Source organism: Aplidium turbinatum, chromosome 3 (assembly GCF_918807975.1).
Source record: "Aplidium turbinatum chromosome 3, kaAplTurb1.1, whole genome shotgun sequence".
NCBI lineage: Eukaryota > Metazoa > Chordata > Ascidiacea > Aplousobranchia > Polyclinidae > Aplidium > Aplidium turbinatum.
In genome coordinates, this window is record NC_137474.1 from 4,042,756 (window position 1) to 4,059,358 (window position 16,603).

Genomic DNA, 16,603 nt, shown 5'->3' on the forward strand with positions numbered 1-16,603 from the left:
AAGCAACGCATGTGTTGAATTAGACGCAAATTCTGCAGACGTGGAATCAATGCAAAGAGGGACTGATTTGCTGACTGGGATTGCAGTTACATAGAAATCGTCTTCAAGCAATAACACGACAAAGCTTGCAACTGATGGCCATAAAGAACAACGAGCGCTACAAAACCCCGCAATCCACTTACCGGGGGGCCGATTGGGTGGGGTTGCGGTGGGGACGGTTGTCACGGCAACACTCTGAGGATGCGAAGAGACCTGAATAAACAATTAGTTGAGAGGAGCAAATTGTACCCCAGAAAATAGATTTGAATGTTGCCCCAGCAAAGCTACTACATGCTTGGAAATCATACCCAGACAGCAGCAGCCGTTGTTTTTACATTGATTTAAGGTCTTGAGACATTGAATCAATAGAAAAATGATGGATCTTGCTGTCTGCATACGGCTCATAATCTATAACAGGGGTCACCAACCTTTTTTGCATGCGGGCCACTTTGGCACTAAGAAGAGCTGTGGCGGGCCGCACTAATAAAATATTAGGTAGGTTGACTCTTATGCTAAAAAAGAACGCATTTCGTACCCAGTATCCAGCGTTGCATGTTGTTCATACTTATGTTAGAATACCGCAGCAACGAAATTAATCGAACAACGCTACTGCCAGGCCAAGCTCCTTTTACAACACTTTTGACTTTTTTTTAACAAGGCCTGATAAACCAGGCCATTTGTTTTGCGCACTTATAGCGAGGCGAGCGGTTTCATCAGAATATGCATCGCCAAGCAAGAGTGGTGTTGTCACTTCGCTTCACAAAAGATATCTTGCAATTAACAATTTTAGTAAACAAGGAAATGTTTGACACATCGCAATACAGGCAACAATAGTGACCTACAAACATATCAGTGAAAAAGAGGCTCCAATAACAGGGAAAAAGAAATCAGGCACCATGAAACAAATGCTTGTAGAAATCACCCAAAAATCGTAATTCTATCGTAATTCATGAACAGTCTTCCCTTTAAAAAAGCAATGAGTTGGTTTTTCATCTTTGTTGTGAAAGTCTATAAAACCGTCTTTCTTTTGTTGTATACAACTGACACTTGCGATACTTAGCCTATCAGCGTGGTAAGAATTTGTTGATTAACAACATTTTGCAGAACTTGCTTCGGCAGTAGCCTACATATACTAAAATTGGAACGATACAGAGAAGATTAGCATGGCCCTGCGCAAGGATGACACGCGAAATCGTGAAGCGTTCCATATTTCTTTAAAAAAAGAAGAAAAAAAACATTTTGCAGTACTAAGCTAGATATTTTCATAATACAATCAGAAAAAGTCTTTAAATTTATATATAATATTTTGCCAATTTATTATAAATTGAGTTGGCACACCGAACTATTTTGCCAACAAAAACTTGCATAAAGAGAACACTGGTCGTGAAACATAATAACGGTGAAACCCACACTAGTGTTTACATGACATTTGCAAACTTAAAATAAGCAACCCTATGCTCACAGACATTTTCGAAATTCGAAAACAGACGTTTTAATCAACCACTGTTACAGTGTGGCTGGACATCGCATTGGAATAGCTTTAAGCAACCCTCACCTAGAACTATAATCTGATTGGTCGGTCGGTGGAATCGTATGCAAAGCGAAAATATGCTTCCCGGAAAGTATTTTTTGCCTTCGTGCTCTTTAACTCCTCAAGAAAAGTATTTTTGGTTATACTTGTACACTGATACCTTCCGCGGGCCGCAGCGATACAGCGTGGCGGGCCGCATGCGGCCCGCGGGCCGCCATTTGGTGACCCCTGATCTATAACATTTACATGACACCAGCTTTTATTTACCTGCATTCCTGCGGCCTGCTCAAACCCAAAACCTGCAATGTGACCGCCCGGGCCGCTCGCAGTAACGGGGGATTGGAGAATAGGGGGCCTCGAAATATTCGTTGTCGGAGCCGCCATCTTGGGGGAAGCCAAGGGGGTTCGCGGCTGGGAGGCAGATGGGGAGGCCAAGGAGGGATAAGGTCGGTTGGGTGTAGAGACAGGTAGTCCCGGATGTAACTGGCCTTGCGGATGGGGAGATAATCCTTGGGATAAAAAAAGGTTTTGTTGAAAATATAAATGAGTCTCACTGCACGGTATAGTGATGAGGTTGACATATTGCATACTATAGAACAGAAACATCACGAGAATTTATATAAAATGTATTATAACATAAAAAAGAGTGCTATTGAAAAAAATAAATTAAAAAATGTAGTCAGAAATTTATTTTTATTCAACATTTAAAGTAAATATGTTAAATCCGGTTACGTTAAGGTGCGTCTACACGACGACTGTTTTCTTGCTTAAGCTAGCTAAACTTCTTGTTTGTTTAAGATAATCGCACTTTGTGCCGCTTACTTTTAAGAAACTAAGCGAGTGGCCGAGAAAAAATACGCTCCAGAGCGAAAAACTGAGCGCTTAGCGAGTTCTCTTGCTTAGAAATATTTTCGCAGCAAAACCTCAGGTCTGCACTCAGTAGTCTGGCTGCTAGTCAAGCAACTGGGAAGTTTGTAGTTGTTGTTTTGTATTTGATGCTCCCAGTGTTCTCTGGCCACACCTGTTTCTAACTTTATAACTTCACTAAGGTGTTGGAACACTTCTTTCTGAAGTAAATTGCGCGTTTGCAACCTTATCATTTTGCAGCACTTTTTACACAAGTTGAGCTCAGTTGCTTTTATTTCTGACCATGACCATCACAACAAAAATAACACACGTTAACATTGGAAAGCCAATATTGAATCATTGAATGACTGCAATAACTCAAAGTGCCAGCTCACTCCGACTAGTTATTAAAGAACAGTTGGTTTAGTTCTTGCTTTGGCGCGAACTTTTTGAAACGTGACGTCATGGCGGTTAAAATACTCACGTGACCGCGGTTCAAGCAAGCAAAATCTTTTTTCGAGATTGTGAGTGTAGACGAAACGAGCTTAAAAACTAGCTTAAGCAAGAATTTCTAAGCAAGAACACTTTCTCGTGTAGACGCACCTTTACTCTGCTTCGTATGCTTATGGTGCAACAGACAAACTCTCTAACGAAGATCTAACATTTAAAGCACGCTTTCTGGCTGGTTGATACATTATTATTTTATGCATCACTGTACCTTCAGCTATTTTGACACAAACTGCTTTGTAATAATTACCTTTGCTCGTGTTTGGCAACTGCGCTTGGTTGTTTGAAGTTGGTGTCTGGGGCTGCTGGGGCCTGTCAAGCCTGGGAGAGACATTAGAAACTTGAGGCGATGTAGAGGCGAAAGGGGGCTGCATCAACGTTGTGGGGACAGTTTGAGTAGATGGGAACTTGAAAGTACCTCCAGAAGGTGGGTTAGTTGATGCAAAAGCATGCGACGCATTGTCCGTTGGGTGGGTGGGTGAAAAGTGGGGTATCCAAGAAGGTTGGGAAAAACCATGTTGGTGGGTTGTGGATACGAAAGACCCCACGTTGTGGCCACTAGGTAGATGGGGCGGTTGCTGGGCGGACGTTATCCTGGTATCAATGTTGGGCCCACGGGCTTGAGCGTGCGCACTGGCGACACCTGGTGCTAAGATTCCTTGTTCAGTAGACCGTGACGCTGTGGAAGCCAGGTCCATGCTTGGTCTTCTAGTTGGAGCAGTACTTGGCAAGTCTGGGTGCATTCCGGCTGGGGCGACAGGCTTCATGACGACACCTGCTGGTTTTGGGGGCGACCCTGAAATACAAACCATGTATGTCAATATGACAAACATGACGTTTTCCGTTTTCTCAATAGAGATACGGGAAAAAAAACATCTCAAAAACACTTTCAAAGATAAAATGTAATTGTGCATATATTATTTGAAAAGTTTGAGTAGAAGGCTCTCCATAGCTATGTGCATTGTGCAACCTTCTACTCGCAATTTTGAAGCTTTGTATCAAACTCTTCAAATACATTATTTAATATTACAATGTGCTTTGCAACACTGAAATTTCTATCTTGCAAAGCGCTGAAAGCAACGCATATTTGCGGTAACTACAGCGCCACATCAAATACACAACTTTGTCATCAATATTCATAATAGAAATAGCAAAACATGGTTGAACTAAACACTCACCTGGTGGATATTTATCAACGGGTTTTTCTCTGTGAATTGGAAGTGAAGCAACAAAAGGCCTCGGAGCGATTGAGCTTGGCAGGCTTGTTGGGTTGCTCTGAATTGTTTCTGTAGATTTGCTTGAAGCAGAGGCCAATGGCGGTTTGGCGTCTCCTGTTTTATCCTGCAATTCGAACACTTAAATGCAACAAGACTTCTGAAGCTGCCTTCCTTGCAACAAATCAACTAGCACACTGTATGCTAACGTACAATCCAACCCATCTATCGACAGTGGTGTGCACCGGAAAAAATAAGTCGACAAGGTACGACAAATTATACCACAACTTCGTCAATACACGTTTTTATTGAATCTTTCGTAAATTTTAACTGAAGAGTCAAAAAAGTTTCAGAACTGTTTGTCTAAGTTTGCGATGTGTGCGTTCACTGCTTGCGTCACGCTTCAACGGCTTGAAGATACAATAGTTTCATTCATTGCAACAATAGAAGATCAAATCAACTTACCGACGCTATATCGGTCGTGCTGTCGCACTTGATTGGTGTGATCGTTCGGTCGTCGATGCGTTGATCTCTCTCGGTCGCTACCACTGCGTTGCTGCTGGTCACCTTGAGAGACAAACAAACGTGTTCCCAGTTAGGATGGAGCGCAGTTTTTAACTCGTTAACAAAATTTACATTTTTTACATCATTTAAACGTCTGGCGATCTTGAAACAACGCAAGTTCGACCTGTGAAAAAATCCCAAACAGCCAGTGTTTGTTTTTTAAAAATTAAATAAAAATTAGGCGATGTTAATAAAACGTTGATACAAATCAACACACCTCTTGAGGGGGTTGTTCCAGCTGCTTAGGGGACAGTGGTTTCGTTTCTTTGTAGGTTGTTTCAGAAAAATTTTCTGTTTCAACTTTTGGCTTCGTTACTTTTGTTGGAGAAAAATGTGAGGTAGGATCAGGTTTGTGAGCTTGTTGTGTGATTTGACTTTTCGGCGGCTTTGAAAGGAATGCAGTCACTGGCTGAACAAGCTTGTCAGAAATTGTCGGATTATCTCTGGCTGGTTGTAGGCTGGGCAAGGTTATACTGGGGCTTTGAGATGTTAAATCGGGCTGTGGGGTTGACTTTTTAGTCTCTTTACGGTCCTCAGAAGGCAAATACTCTGAACGATGACTCGGTTTCGATTTGAAGAAGCTGCTATCAGTTTCTTGGAGTAAGGCAGTAGTTGCTTTTTCCGCTTCTTCTCTTCCCTCCGCTATAGTATCCACATCATCGGTTGTGCCTGGTACCTGTTCAGTGCTACTCGATTGCTTGAAATCGAGTTCAAATACGTTCTGCGGTGCAGCTTCTTCTTTGGCCGGGACAGTGAAGTCTCCAAATCCTTCTATAGAGCGCAAGGCTGCAGCTAACTCAACCTCTTCCGCTGTGCTCCGAGGTTCCGGAGTTGCACTCTTTATCTTCTTCGGACTACTTTCCACTTCGGCGACGGAACTAGCCTTCTCCTGCTCATCATGCTTAGTAGTTGAATCAACTGGCTCTTCGGACACAGTTGAAGTTGGCTGATATTCATTTTTCTTCTCTCTTATTACATTCAAAGGTTGATTGACGTTGCTGGTACCAGAGGTTCCAAAATACGGCACATCTGTAGCGGAAGCAGACAAATAGTCTGAGGTATCATCACCTGACATGATCGACCGTACAGCTTCTTCGTCTCTCTGCTGTGATAACTTGTTCAACTGCGTCATGTGTTCACGATATTGTTTTTGCTTCAGCTGATAGCGCTCAAAGGAAGAAAGCCGCTTTGTGCTGTCAGATGGAGAATGATCTCGACTTCTGCTTCTGCCCCTTTCGACTTTTTTGCTCATCTCTTCTATCTCTGCATCAGACTTTGATTGCTTCTCAGTATCCGAGTGACCTCTTGTGTGCCCATGCTCTTTCGATGGAGACCCAAAATCCAAAGAAAAACTTGGTTTTCTTGGCAAGGACTTATCGAATCCACCATGTTCTTTGGAAGTGACTGCGCCCTCGTTCTTGATCAATGTAGATATTCTATCTTCACTGAAAGCGTCATCATCTTCAGTGGGTGAAAATAGAGATTTTTGATGAGTTGGTGATGCTGTTGGAAGTTTAATAGGAGAAGGAAGACGCTTTGAGGGAGATTGGCTTGAGATTCTAAACTTGGATATTTGAACATCTTCATCTTTTAAATGACCTGGAGACTGGGGAATGAAAAGTTTGCTAGAGGAGGAGAAAGTTCCATCTTCTTCATCGCTGGAACTATCACTGCAGAAGAAACGCTTTCCAGGCATGGAATCATCTATTTTCTTTTGTTGTAATATTTTTTTCTCCGGACTTTCATCAATTTGAAGATCGGGAGGTAAAAACTCCTCTTCCTTGCTAATCAAAGATTTTGTATCAAAAGGCTTTTCAGGCTTTGGACTTCTCTTTTTCTCTCGTTTCTCATGAGGAACGGTAAATTTCTGTTTGCTTAATTTTTTCTCCGGAATAATGGAACTTTTCGTCTTGCTATCTTTCTTTTGTTTCATAACGTCCTGCCCGAGTTTCGGAGTCCTCATGGACTTCGCTTCACTGTGGCCTACATCCTTCGAATGTTTTGACTTAAATTGCTCTTTTGATTTAGACTTCCCTGAGGAATGATGGTGTGATTTAGCATGATCAGCAATGTCTTTGTGGTGCTTCTGTTTATCTGCACTCTTTTTAGTGATGTCGTGCAGCAAAGGTTTATGAGACTTTTCAGAGTGACTTGACTTAGCACCATCTGTTTTTTTATCGCTCTGTTTTTTCATCTTATCGCCAGCCGCCTTATCCTTGTGAACAAGCTTACTTGATTTATCTTTGGTATGCTTATCTTCCACCAGTTTGGACTTCTTGGGAAATTTGTGCACATCTTGCGATTTGAAGGTGGGTTTGGATTTTTCCAGTGCTAACTCTGATTTGTCTCTACTTGTTTTGAAAGGAATTTCTTGCTTTAGCTTTTTGTCTTTGATTCCACTGGTTTTCACAGATTGCTTAAGATCATGTGATTTGTGATGCTTTTGTGAAGACTTTGAAATTTCCTTCTTATGTTCAGAAGGTTTTGAAGATGACGATGGCTTAAAACCTTTGAATGCATCACCTTGTGACTTGGAGTGATCCTTCTCATCAACCATTTCTTTAGGTGTTTTCTTGAGTTTGACAGTTTTCGCTTCAGGTTTTTCTGGTCTTGAGTGCTTGGCTTGGAGTTTGCTGGAAGATTTCACATCAAATCCTGTAATCCTTTCGTCATCACTAAACTCACTGGAAGAGTTTGAGCTTTCTGACAACTCTCCTAAGAATTTCAAACTCTCTTCTTTGCTTATTGTTTCGAAGACCTTATTATCAAAATCGCTATCAGAGTCCGAAGAGCTGCTAGAGGTGTAAATCTTATGAGCCAAACTTTCGTGATAGCTTGATTTGGAAATATCCGGAGGTTTGGACTCTGATTTAGTGTCTTGCATGGAAAACTGATCCATGTACTCTGGTGGAATTATCGATTCATCTTTGATGGTTTGGATAGTCAAAAAGGAAGATGTGGGTGAAGGAGGAGGATGAAGTGAATCTTCTTCGGATGAAGATGTAAACTTCCGGACGTTCTCGTGGGAAGAGCTTTTTTCATGGAGCTTCACAGGATGAGCTCCTCCATCAGACGAGGTGGGTTTATGCTTTTTATGTTTTGGCATCACACTATCGGCTGCAGGAAAGGTATCTTTTCCTTTCTTGCTCCTTTGTTGAGATTTCTTCACAGAAGAAACGTGCACAGTTGTCTTTTTCTCCAATGGTGTCTTTTCATCAGAAGAACTATCGGAATCCAATATTTTTGCACTTTTTTCTGGCCGAGATTTTGGTTTTCGATAGGGATCCTCAGAATCAGAACCACAGCTTTCAACCTTTTCTACTTTCTTCAATTTACTTTTGGTTTTTGATTTTTTGTCATGCAAAAGCTTTTTGGACTTTTCTGAACGGTACGATGGAGAACTTTCCTTTATTAGTTTTGATTTTTGTTCTTTAGATTTTGATTGCTGCTGGCTCAATTTCGATGTTTTGCTGGCAGATTTATCCGACCTGTCCGAGTCATAATGCTCTAACGATTTGACTGCTTTATGGATTTGCTTTCTTTCTGTCTTCCTAGGTTCGGGATCTACCTTTTTAACCGTAACTTCCGACTCGCTGCTGTCAGAATCGTCGGTGCTCAAGGCCAGTTGTCGCATTGGACTTGGAGCTTTTCTTTGAGTGGAAGAAGTCATCATTGAACTTCCACCACCCATTTGAGAGATGAAACTATCATAATTATCTTCGGAGTCAGAATCGCTAGAGATAAACGAGCTTTTGCCTTTAGTGGGCTTTGTGATTGGTTGGCTCAGCGATTTTGGTTGCTGTGTAGAGTGGCTCCCAGGACGCGAAACACTATCGGAGGAAACTGTGGATGATGATGTTTTAGATGGTTTTGATCTCTGTTCCTGACTTACAGCTTTCGCTGAGGAATCATCATCAGAATCGAAATTGAGCATGAATGGCTTCGACTGTACTTTTGGAGTCAATTTCTTTCCAAAGAAGTCGCTTGAATCATCTAGTTTTGGTCTTTTTTTGACAGGTTGGTCAGATTCGGTGCTAGGTTTGTTGTGCTTGGGTTTAACTTTCGTCTTTTCTCCTGGCTTAATGGAAGGTACCGAATCTTTTGACTTCAGCTTCGCCTTTAGCTGAGGTTTCACATCAAAAGACTTCTTTGAAGGCAATGAGCTACTCGACTTCACAGATTTAGTCTCAGAGAACACTTTTCCTTTTTGCGCTTCTTCAGATTTTTGCTTTTTATGGATCAATTGAGCTGCTTTTCCATCTTTCGTATCCTTGATAGGTTTTGCGAGCTTTAGATCTCTCTTCTTCTCTGCATCCATGTGAGACGCTTTTGGCTTCTTCTCTGAGTCTAAACTCAACGATTTTGACTTTTTGTCTGAGACTTTATGGTGTTTAGGTATCACGGTGTCATGTTGCTTTGGTTTGTCTGCTTTCTCGTGTGGCTTTGTACTTTTTGATTCAGAAGATTCAACCTTTTCGGCTTTTAGCTTTTGTGAACTCTTTTGCTCCAATTTAGACTTTTCTGGTTTCGTCGGTTGCTCTAGCTTTGTTGAAGATATTTCTGCTTTTGCTTCAGAACTGCTCGTCTTAGAATGAATCGACGGCACATCAATTGGATGCTGTTTGTCCGATTTTCCTGCATGTTTTTCACTTTTCTTCATAAATTTACCCGAATGCTTTTCACTTAGCATTTTGGAATGACTGGTTTTCAGAGAAGATTTTTCCGACTTGCTCTCTGACTTAGAAATAGTGTCTTTAGGAACAGTCTGCTTTCTATGCTCCTTCTTGAGTTTTTCAGGTTTAATTCGTTTCTCTGAACTTGTCTTTTTATCTTTTGAATCAGAAGTTTCCGTTTTTATGGTTTTCAACTCACTCTTATGTGGTTGCATGGAGGAAGAGTGTTTCTTTGCCACTGCAGAATGGGATGAGGACTGATTGTCGGATTTCTTGATCGGTTTGCTCACCTCAGCATGAGATTGTTTTGAGTCATCAGAACGTGAACTTTTGCTCTTGATTTGCTCAATCTGTTTCTGTGGCAACACTGTGACTTTTTTCTCACGATCAATCTTTTTAGAAGTCTCTTCCTCCGCGATGGCGGATGCAGATCCTGTTGACACATTCGCTACATCACTTGATCCTCTCTCCGAGCCACCACTGTCAGCAGTTTTTGATGATGACTTTGTTTCAGTTTTTTCAGAGATTTGCTTGGCAGATACATCAGAAGAATCATTTTTTTGTTCTGTAGTGAAATCTTGGACAGGAGCAGGCAAACCTTGTTCGATGGGGTCTTGCACCTTCAAACCTTTGAGTGATTCTGGAACAACATCGACCTTGCTTTCAACTTTCATGTTTTGTTCGAGACTGTCACCTACTTCTGGCGCGGTGTAAATATCCTCATGGGTTGTCACAATCTCTGTCGAAACAACTTCGGTCGTGTCATAAACCACGCTCTCTTGCATGACGTCATTTGCTACAACGTCACTCGCTACAACGTCATCGCTCACAACATTGTTGCCACCAAGATCAAAGTCGCTGTGGTCGACAACCATCTCCGGTTCCGTTTGGACAACTTCCCTTTGAAAACTCATCTCTTTTGAGTTTTCGGCATCAGGTGTTGCTTCTTCTAACCCTTCAACCTTAGCAACAGAGGGGAGCTCTGTCGTTTTCATCGTCGCATCGTCCTCTGCAACTTTCTCTTTCTCGGTCGATACCTTATCACTTTCGTTTTCTGCGCCCACTACGTCACTCGATTCGATTATGACGTCCAATGCTTCAACTGTGACTTCATTAGCGTCGAATGGAGCGTCGATGACATCATCGCTAGCGACGGTTTCAGTGACGTTACTATCGGCCACCGATTCGGTCATGATGGCACTGGGTGGAAGTGTAGACAAAGTCTGATCACTAACTTCGTTGTCGGGCGTTGGTTGGACGACGATGGAATCCAAAATTTCTTCGACAACTTTCGGTTGGTCTGCAACGAGGCTTTGTATCTTAGTTTCAACTGTAGGATGTGAAGATAAAGTTTCATGTTTTGAGGGTTCGTCAGTGTCCATCCATCCGGCGGTTCTGGTACTGGTCCTCTCAGCAGGTGCCGGTCCTTCTGATTCACTGCTGAGAGAAAAGGCGTTTTTTGAAGCACTTGCGGTTGAAGGAATATTTTGAGCGCTATCAAGCTGGGCCGCTTTTTCGGCCAACGAACAGAAGAGCGGCCGGTCTTCGAGCAGGTCACTCCCGCCAAATAGAGAAAATCGTCCCGATGTCTCTTTAGCAGCTGGATCGGATATGGTCGCCTGTAGGTGGGATAGTCGTTCAGAATCTTGATCGAAGATGCTAGACCTACATCCAAATGGTATAGATAAGAACAGAGTACAAAACAACAAGTAAAATAAAAACTAAACCATATAACAACGGAAGGGACATTTTTAAACTCATTTCTGCAGATACCTAGTGCTCTCCATACAAAAACATGACCAGTGCTTCAAAGACTTTGAGTAAGTTCTAAACCCACATCCAGTAAGCAACTTTCTAAAAGGTACCATTAAAACATCCCCTTTGAACTTTGTTTGGTAATTACAGAAGAAAAAAAAGCAATACCACTGATGGGAATCAAACCCACGTCAATGAAATGACTACCATCGCCCTAATCCTCTGCGCAACGTCAGCCGATGGCGAACCTATGACTTAATTCAGCTAGGATTGCGTTTTTCCTTTGTTGCTCAAAGGGGATTTTTAATGGTACCTTTTGGAAAGCTGCATCCAGTAAGACGTCAAATTTCAATCAACAAGTCGGGTCATTAGATGTGGGTTCGATACCCTGTTTAATCAATCTATAGATCATAAAAAAATGCCACTGAATCATCCTGTTTTGTAAACATCAAAAGAAATGATTTTTGGGTAACAGTGTACTCGGCAGTGCCCACAGGCTGCACCAAGACTGTCTGTCTTATAAAGAGCTTAGTGCATGCCTGTAATAGGTACAGTGTTAATATAAAAACACATTATTTTCAGTAATATTTTTAAAAAAACTATACGCAGTTTGAAAGATATTTTCACGGTACATACGCACTGAGCCGGAAAACGCTGCAAATACGTTTAAAAAAACGAAGAGCGATCTTTTCAAGGCAGCAAAAAAACTTGTATTAGAATATGGTTGTTTATAAGTTGCAAGAATGTGTTTGAAAAAGCACAGCAACAACTGAGTGTACTCAACCAACCTGAAAAACCGTGAATTTCCGATTTCGTTTTTCTTTTGTTTTTCCGCCTGTTCCTTCACTTCCGCTACTTTCCGCGTTCCGGGGGATTCCTCGGATTTAACCTTTTTCTTCACTTTTACGAGCAACTTCATCCGTTCCGTAAGGCTGGAGGAGCCAGAGCTGGCAGGAGAGGCGGGAACAACAGGAGAAGTGATCGCAGATGGCGAGGAAAGGAAAAGAGGAGAGGTAACCGGACGAACATAGGTCTTCCCTTCTGTATCAGGCTGTGGAAAAAACACCATAAATTTCAGTACTGAGATGAATTATGAAGAACCCAACAACATTCTACAACGATGATTATGAAATATCAAGCAGGAGAGGAAAAGTTAGGAAACTAGGATAGCAGGATAGGAAAACTCAACTTAGAAAATAAAACATGTGTGAAAAGTCAGTTAAGAATACAAACAAGAAGTTTTATCAATCGCAAGTCACACCATCTAATATACAACGTTATACAAATGTGAAAATATAATAAAAATACCGTTAAACTAGCTTCTCTTTCAACTGTTGGGCTCTTCAATATGGGGCTGATCGGAGGCAAATTTCCGTCATTGTCGGAAGAAGGCGACAGAAACCCGGGAGACATCTCTCTATTAAGTTGATTCTTCATCGTTTCCAGTTCGGCTCGAAGCGTTTCGAGTTCTTTCTGCCCAAGAGGCTGAAAAGAGATAGAACTGTTAAAAAGCGGAAACCAGTTCCAATTATTATCAGCTTCAGTGAACCAGCCGGGGTCAGTGGTTCAATAACTCCACGGGTCTGGAAGTGCGTGAAACTGCTAATGGCAGATACTTCTAAAAAGATCAGTCAGGAGACAAAGTTTATATCTCAACCGAAAGTATCAAATATAAGAGCATTGTGATCCACCTATGTGGCCCAAGCCCAACTAACCCTTCGTATTTGTTGTCTCAAACCAAATAACCAAATCAAAACATTGGTTTCAACAGCGTTACGCAGGACTGAACCTGTCCGATCGTCTTGAGAGGTTAAATCAACAACAAAACAAAAGTTGACCGTTTCCATTGCAGTATGTACAACGTACAAGCGGGGTTTGCTCTCTTGGCTCCGAAGCATTGACAAAATTGCTGAACAAAATTCGCCCGCAAACTCTTTACCTCAGACGGACTGATACTGGAAGATACAGTCAAGTTGGTGAACGCTCTTGATGAAACCGGGTGCTTCGATTTCAATTGTCGATCAGGATGCTGCTTCTCAACTTGACTCGGGTGTTCTGTTCTTCTGTGCTTCCGTTCCATCTGCTCCTGCGCCCTTCTATCGCCGCTACCATGACGATCTTGCTTGGAGTTCATTCTGTAGTAGAAAGTGATTTGAAACATAAAGACTTCAAAGATACTTTTTTTTTCAAAGAAAAAGAAGGGCTGTACCAGCAAACATTTATTGGATTGGCTAATGATACAAAGAAGGATCTACACAGAATACAAACTGATAAGCATAAATCAACAAATGAATAAAAATATCAGTAATCTCTCAAGTACATGCACTCATGCAGCCAACACAAAGTGAAAATTACGTGACTTTAACTCTTATTTATTTGTTAAAAAAAAGTCTGACAAGACTTATTTTTCCTTGAATGTCCTAAATTATTTCAAGAAATTTGTTTTTACCACCAGCTTGACTTTGACAAGCACTGACCTTCTCAATGAAGTGTGTCCCATTGTGGGTGGAGCCGGCTTTACTTTTGGAGATGATGAAATTGAAGAGCTCTCTGCACCTTGAAACTGTAGTTTGTCAGAGGAAGATGTGCTCTTGGGGGTGTAAGGAGAGGAAGCAGAGGGAGTCTTCATAGTTGGTTGTCTGCTCTTTTCACTCGGTTTACTGTCGTTGGTGGAATTGTTTTTTACTTGTGACAAGGGCGAGACAGAATTTTCATCATTTTTTAAAGACTTTGGTGTCAAATTACTGGGAGTAAGGTTTTCCCTTGACGAAGGAACTGCAAAAGGAACTTTTTCAGCATGTCTGAAATCGCTTTTTAACTCAGCGAAGATTGCTTGGCTAACAGGAAGAATCACATCTTTCGCTGGCTCTGAAACGGCAACGTTTTGTTCAGATGAGACAGGATGAGGTGTCACTGCAACATCATCTCTTCCAACCGATTTACAAACGTTGCTACTTTGTTGATGAGGATCATCCTCCAAAGCATGCACTGTTTCATGAAGAGTTTGTTGGGACAAAGTCAAAGGAGAAAACTCAATTGTTTCTTTTTCCTCAGAAACTTCCTTTTTAACTGAATCTCCTTCCGGCTCTTCTAGTACGGGAGATTCTTTTTGTGATTCATCATCAGTGTCGATTTCTTCTTCCGCGTCATCAATGGAACTGATGATGTTTTGGCTTGGTCCTCGCATTCGTTCGATTCTACGCTTTTGACGTTCCCGCTCTTTCTTTTGCTTACGTAACAATGAGCGAAGTTCTTTATCTTTCGATCTTTTCATCTTCTCACTACGCTTTGCTTCCATTTGTTTACGGTATCCTTGTCGAGAGTCAAGGTCCTCTGAATGTTTATGGAAGAGCAAATCTGACGGCAAATCTTTATAGGATGAAACTTTAACTGCAGAAGAGCACTCGATTTCAGGATCTAAAACAATTTCATTAGATTGAACCTCTTCTACAATAGTTTGCTCTTCAATAATGTCCGGAGCCTGTTCGATCTCAACAATTTCTTCAAATGCTTCTTCTTGAATGGTTTCTTCCTGCACAACATCTTCCAGAGCAGTCTCAACTTTAGCAGCGGTTATCTCTGACTCTTCAACTTTGGGTTCTCTTTCTTTCTTTGTGTGCAACTGTGATTTTAATTTATTTTTAATGTCAGAAATGAAAATGTCTGCAACCTTGGTGGCGTCTTCTCCTTTTAGCTTCTCCTTCGAATCTAGCTTGCTCAGTAGTACCTGCAATTGAGCTTTTTCCTCCTCCAGCCGACTCAACTTCTCTTTCTTCGGTTCCGAAACAGACTGACTGTCGCCGGCATCAGGGAATATTGCGCTTTCTTTGTATTCTTCTTTAGTGACTTTCTGTCCCTCAATGATGGGCTTGCTCGTCAAGGGGTGAAAAGCACGATTAAAAGGTTGAGCGATGGCGACTTTAGGTGGGACTTTAACTGCCTCTGGTTCCCAACGACTTTTCCGCTTTATTTTATCCGCTTCTACAGCAGGGCTTTTGTCTTCATTGTTTTCCTCTGACTCCTCTTCTTCACTTTCAGAAGAAGATTCTTCCTCGATTTCTACCGTTTCTTCATTAACAAAGGAAGCTTCCTGTTGTGATGGAGATGCAACTTCATCATCATCGCTCTCTTCTGGCATCACTTCCACTACTTCCTCCTTCACGACAACTCTTGGCCGAAAATACGATGACGGCTCCTTGGCGTCACTGTCCACACCTGTGATGCAATAGATACGTCATAAAAGAGATTAATGACTAATGCAGTGGTCGGGAACCATTTTGAGTAAAATAGCCATTAAAGCTACATTTTTAGAAATACATTTCCTTGAGAGTCATAAGTTATACTGTAATGCTTTAACACTTAATACAATTAACACGTGGTGGCACTGGTGAAGTTTTGAAAGTGGGAACGCGTCTTCGCAAGAGGAGAAAAACAGCGGGGAGTTTGGGGGTCTCCCCCACCAAAAAAAAAAAGAACAAATACAATTGATTTGGTGCATTCTGAGCGTATTTTCAGCTCTAAATTGTAATGAAAAGTTAAAATAGAACTTTTGACGACAGGCTTGTGGACTTCAAATATACACAAAATAAGTTGACACTATTATCCAAAAATTAAACACAATAAACGTGACGTTCTAATGGTCGATTACTTCCAGTAGCACAAAAAATCTTTAAACGAAAAAGTGTTTCTGCTGTAAAGTTAAAGTATGGTAACAGGATTATAAAACGTAGCTTTTTTGAAAACAGTTATGCAGAAAATACTGCACTGTCTTAAGTTTTACTGGAAAGCCACTTTCAGTGGATGTTCAATCGCCAATGCAAACCCCTACTACCATTATCGCTGCTTTAGTGTAAACATTGCAGCATTATCTTGTGTTACATCGGACTCCACCTTGCCAGGTAACATAAAAATGGCACAACTTTCAACAATTGCATATGGTAGAAAACTTAGAAATCATGCAAGACCTGTACTGGCGTTTTCATCTTCGTTTTCTTCTTGAAAGCTTTGGCTGGCCACTGGCATGGGAGCTTCATGCTTGTAGCTGGCTCGTCGTGAGCGCTTGCCCGGTCTGGCGGGTTCACTGCTGCTCTCTTTGTGACGTCTTGATTTTTGGTCATGCTCCACTGATCCTCGTCCCTCTTTGCCGTAAGCAACTGCAGAATCGTCTGAAATATGTTCATTTTGTTAACAAAGTGACTGAAAGCTTCTATAAATTTAAAACTACCGAAAGCAAGCTTGTAAAAATACTCGCCTCTAATGGGTGAGTATTCCCACCAGTTGCGTACAGTGACCATATTTTGAGTGTTTCACTATTAGCAAGCGTCAAGCACATGTTTGGCTTGTGGTTTTAGCACAACTTTTCAGGTTATTTCAAAAAACACTGTGCCAAAAAAACTACAGTATTGCTTGCTGTAAAGTTGTAAACATGAATCCGCATTTAACAACACTAGTCGGTGGGGATTCTATAAAAAAAT

The 16,603-nt window shown here is 41.5% G+C and overlaps 1 protein-coding gene and 1 pseudogene across 1 annotated transcript in view; one reads left to right on the forward strand and one right to left on the reverse strand.

The window, feature by feature from the left end:
* LOC145766070 (uncharacterized) overlaps positions 1-16,603 on the reverse strand; it is a 39,523-nt gene that overhangs the window by 6,932 nt on the left and 15,988 nt on the right. Inside the window, exons 14-25 of the mRNA XM_082577727.1 lie at positions 16,100-16,294; positions 15,162-15,344; positions 13,607-15,110; positions 13,069-13,264; positions 12,438-12,614; positions 11,918-12,180; positions 4,919-11,039; positions 4,603-4,704; positions 4,102-4,264; positions 3,174-3,719; positions 1,838-2,079; positions 183-252 (exon numbers count right to left, since the gene is read on the reverse strand). Of these exons, the coding sequence (XP_082433853.1) occupies positions 183-252; positions 1,838-2,079; positions 3,174-3,719; positions 4,102-4,264; positions 4,603-4,704; positions 4,919-11,039; positions 11,918-12,180; positions 12,438-12,614; positions 13,069-13,264; positions 13,607-15,110; positions 15,162-15,344; positions 16,100-16,294 (9,762 nt within the window). The remainder of the gene's footprint in view (positions 1-182; positions 253-1,837; positions 2,080-3,173; positions 3,720-4,101; positions 4,265-4,602; positions 4,705-4,918; positions 11,040-11,917; positions 12,181-12,437; positions 12,615-13,068; positions 13,265-13,606; positions 15,111-15,161; positions 15,345-16,099; positions 16,295-16,603) is intronic.
* Positions 1,158-1,253, forward strand: LOC145767746 (U6 spliceosomal RNA; annotated as a pseudogene).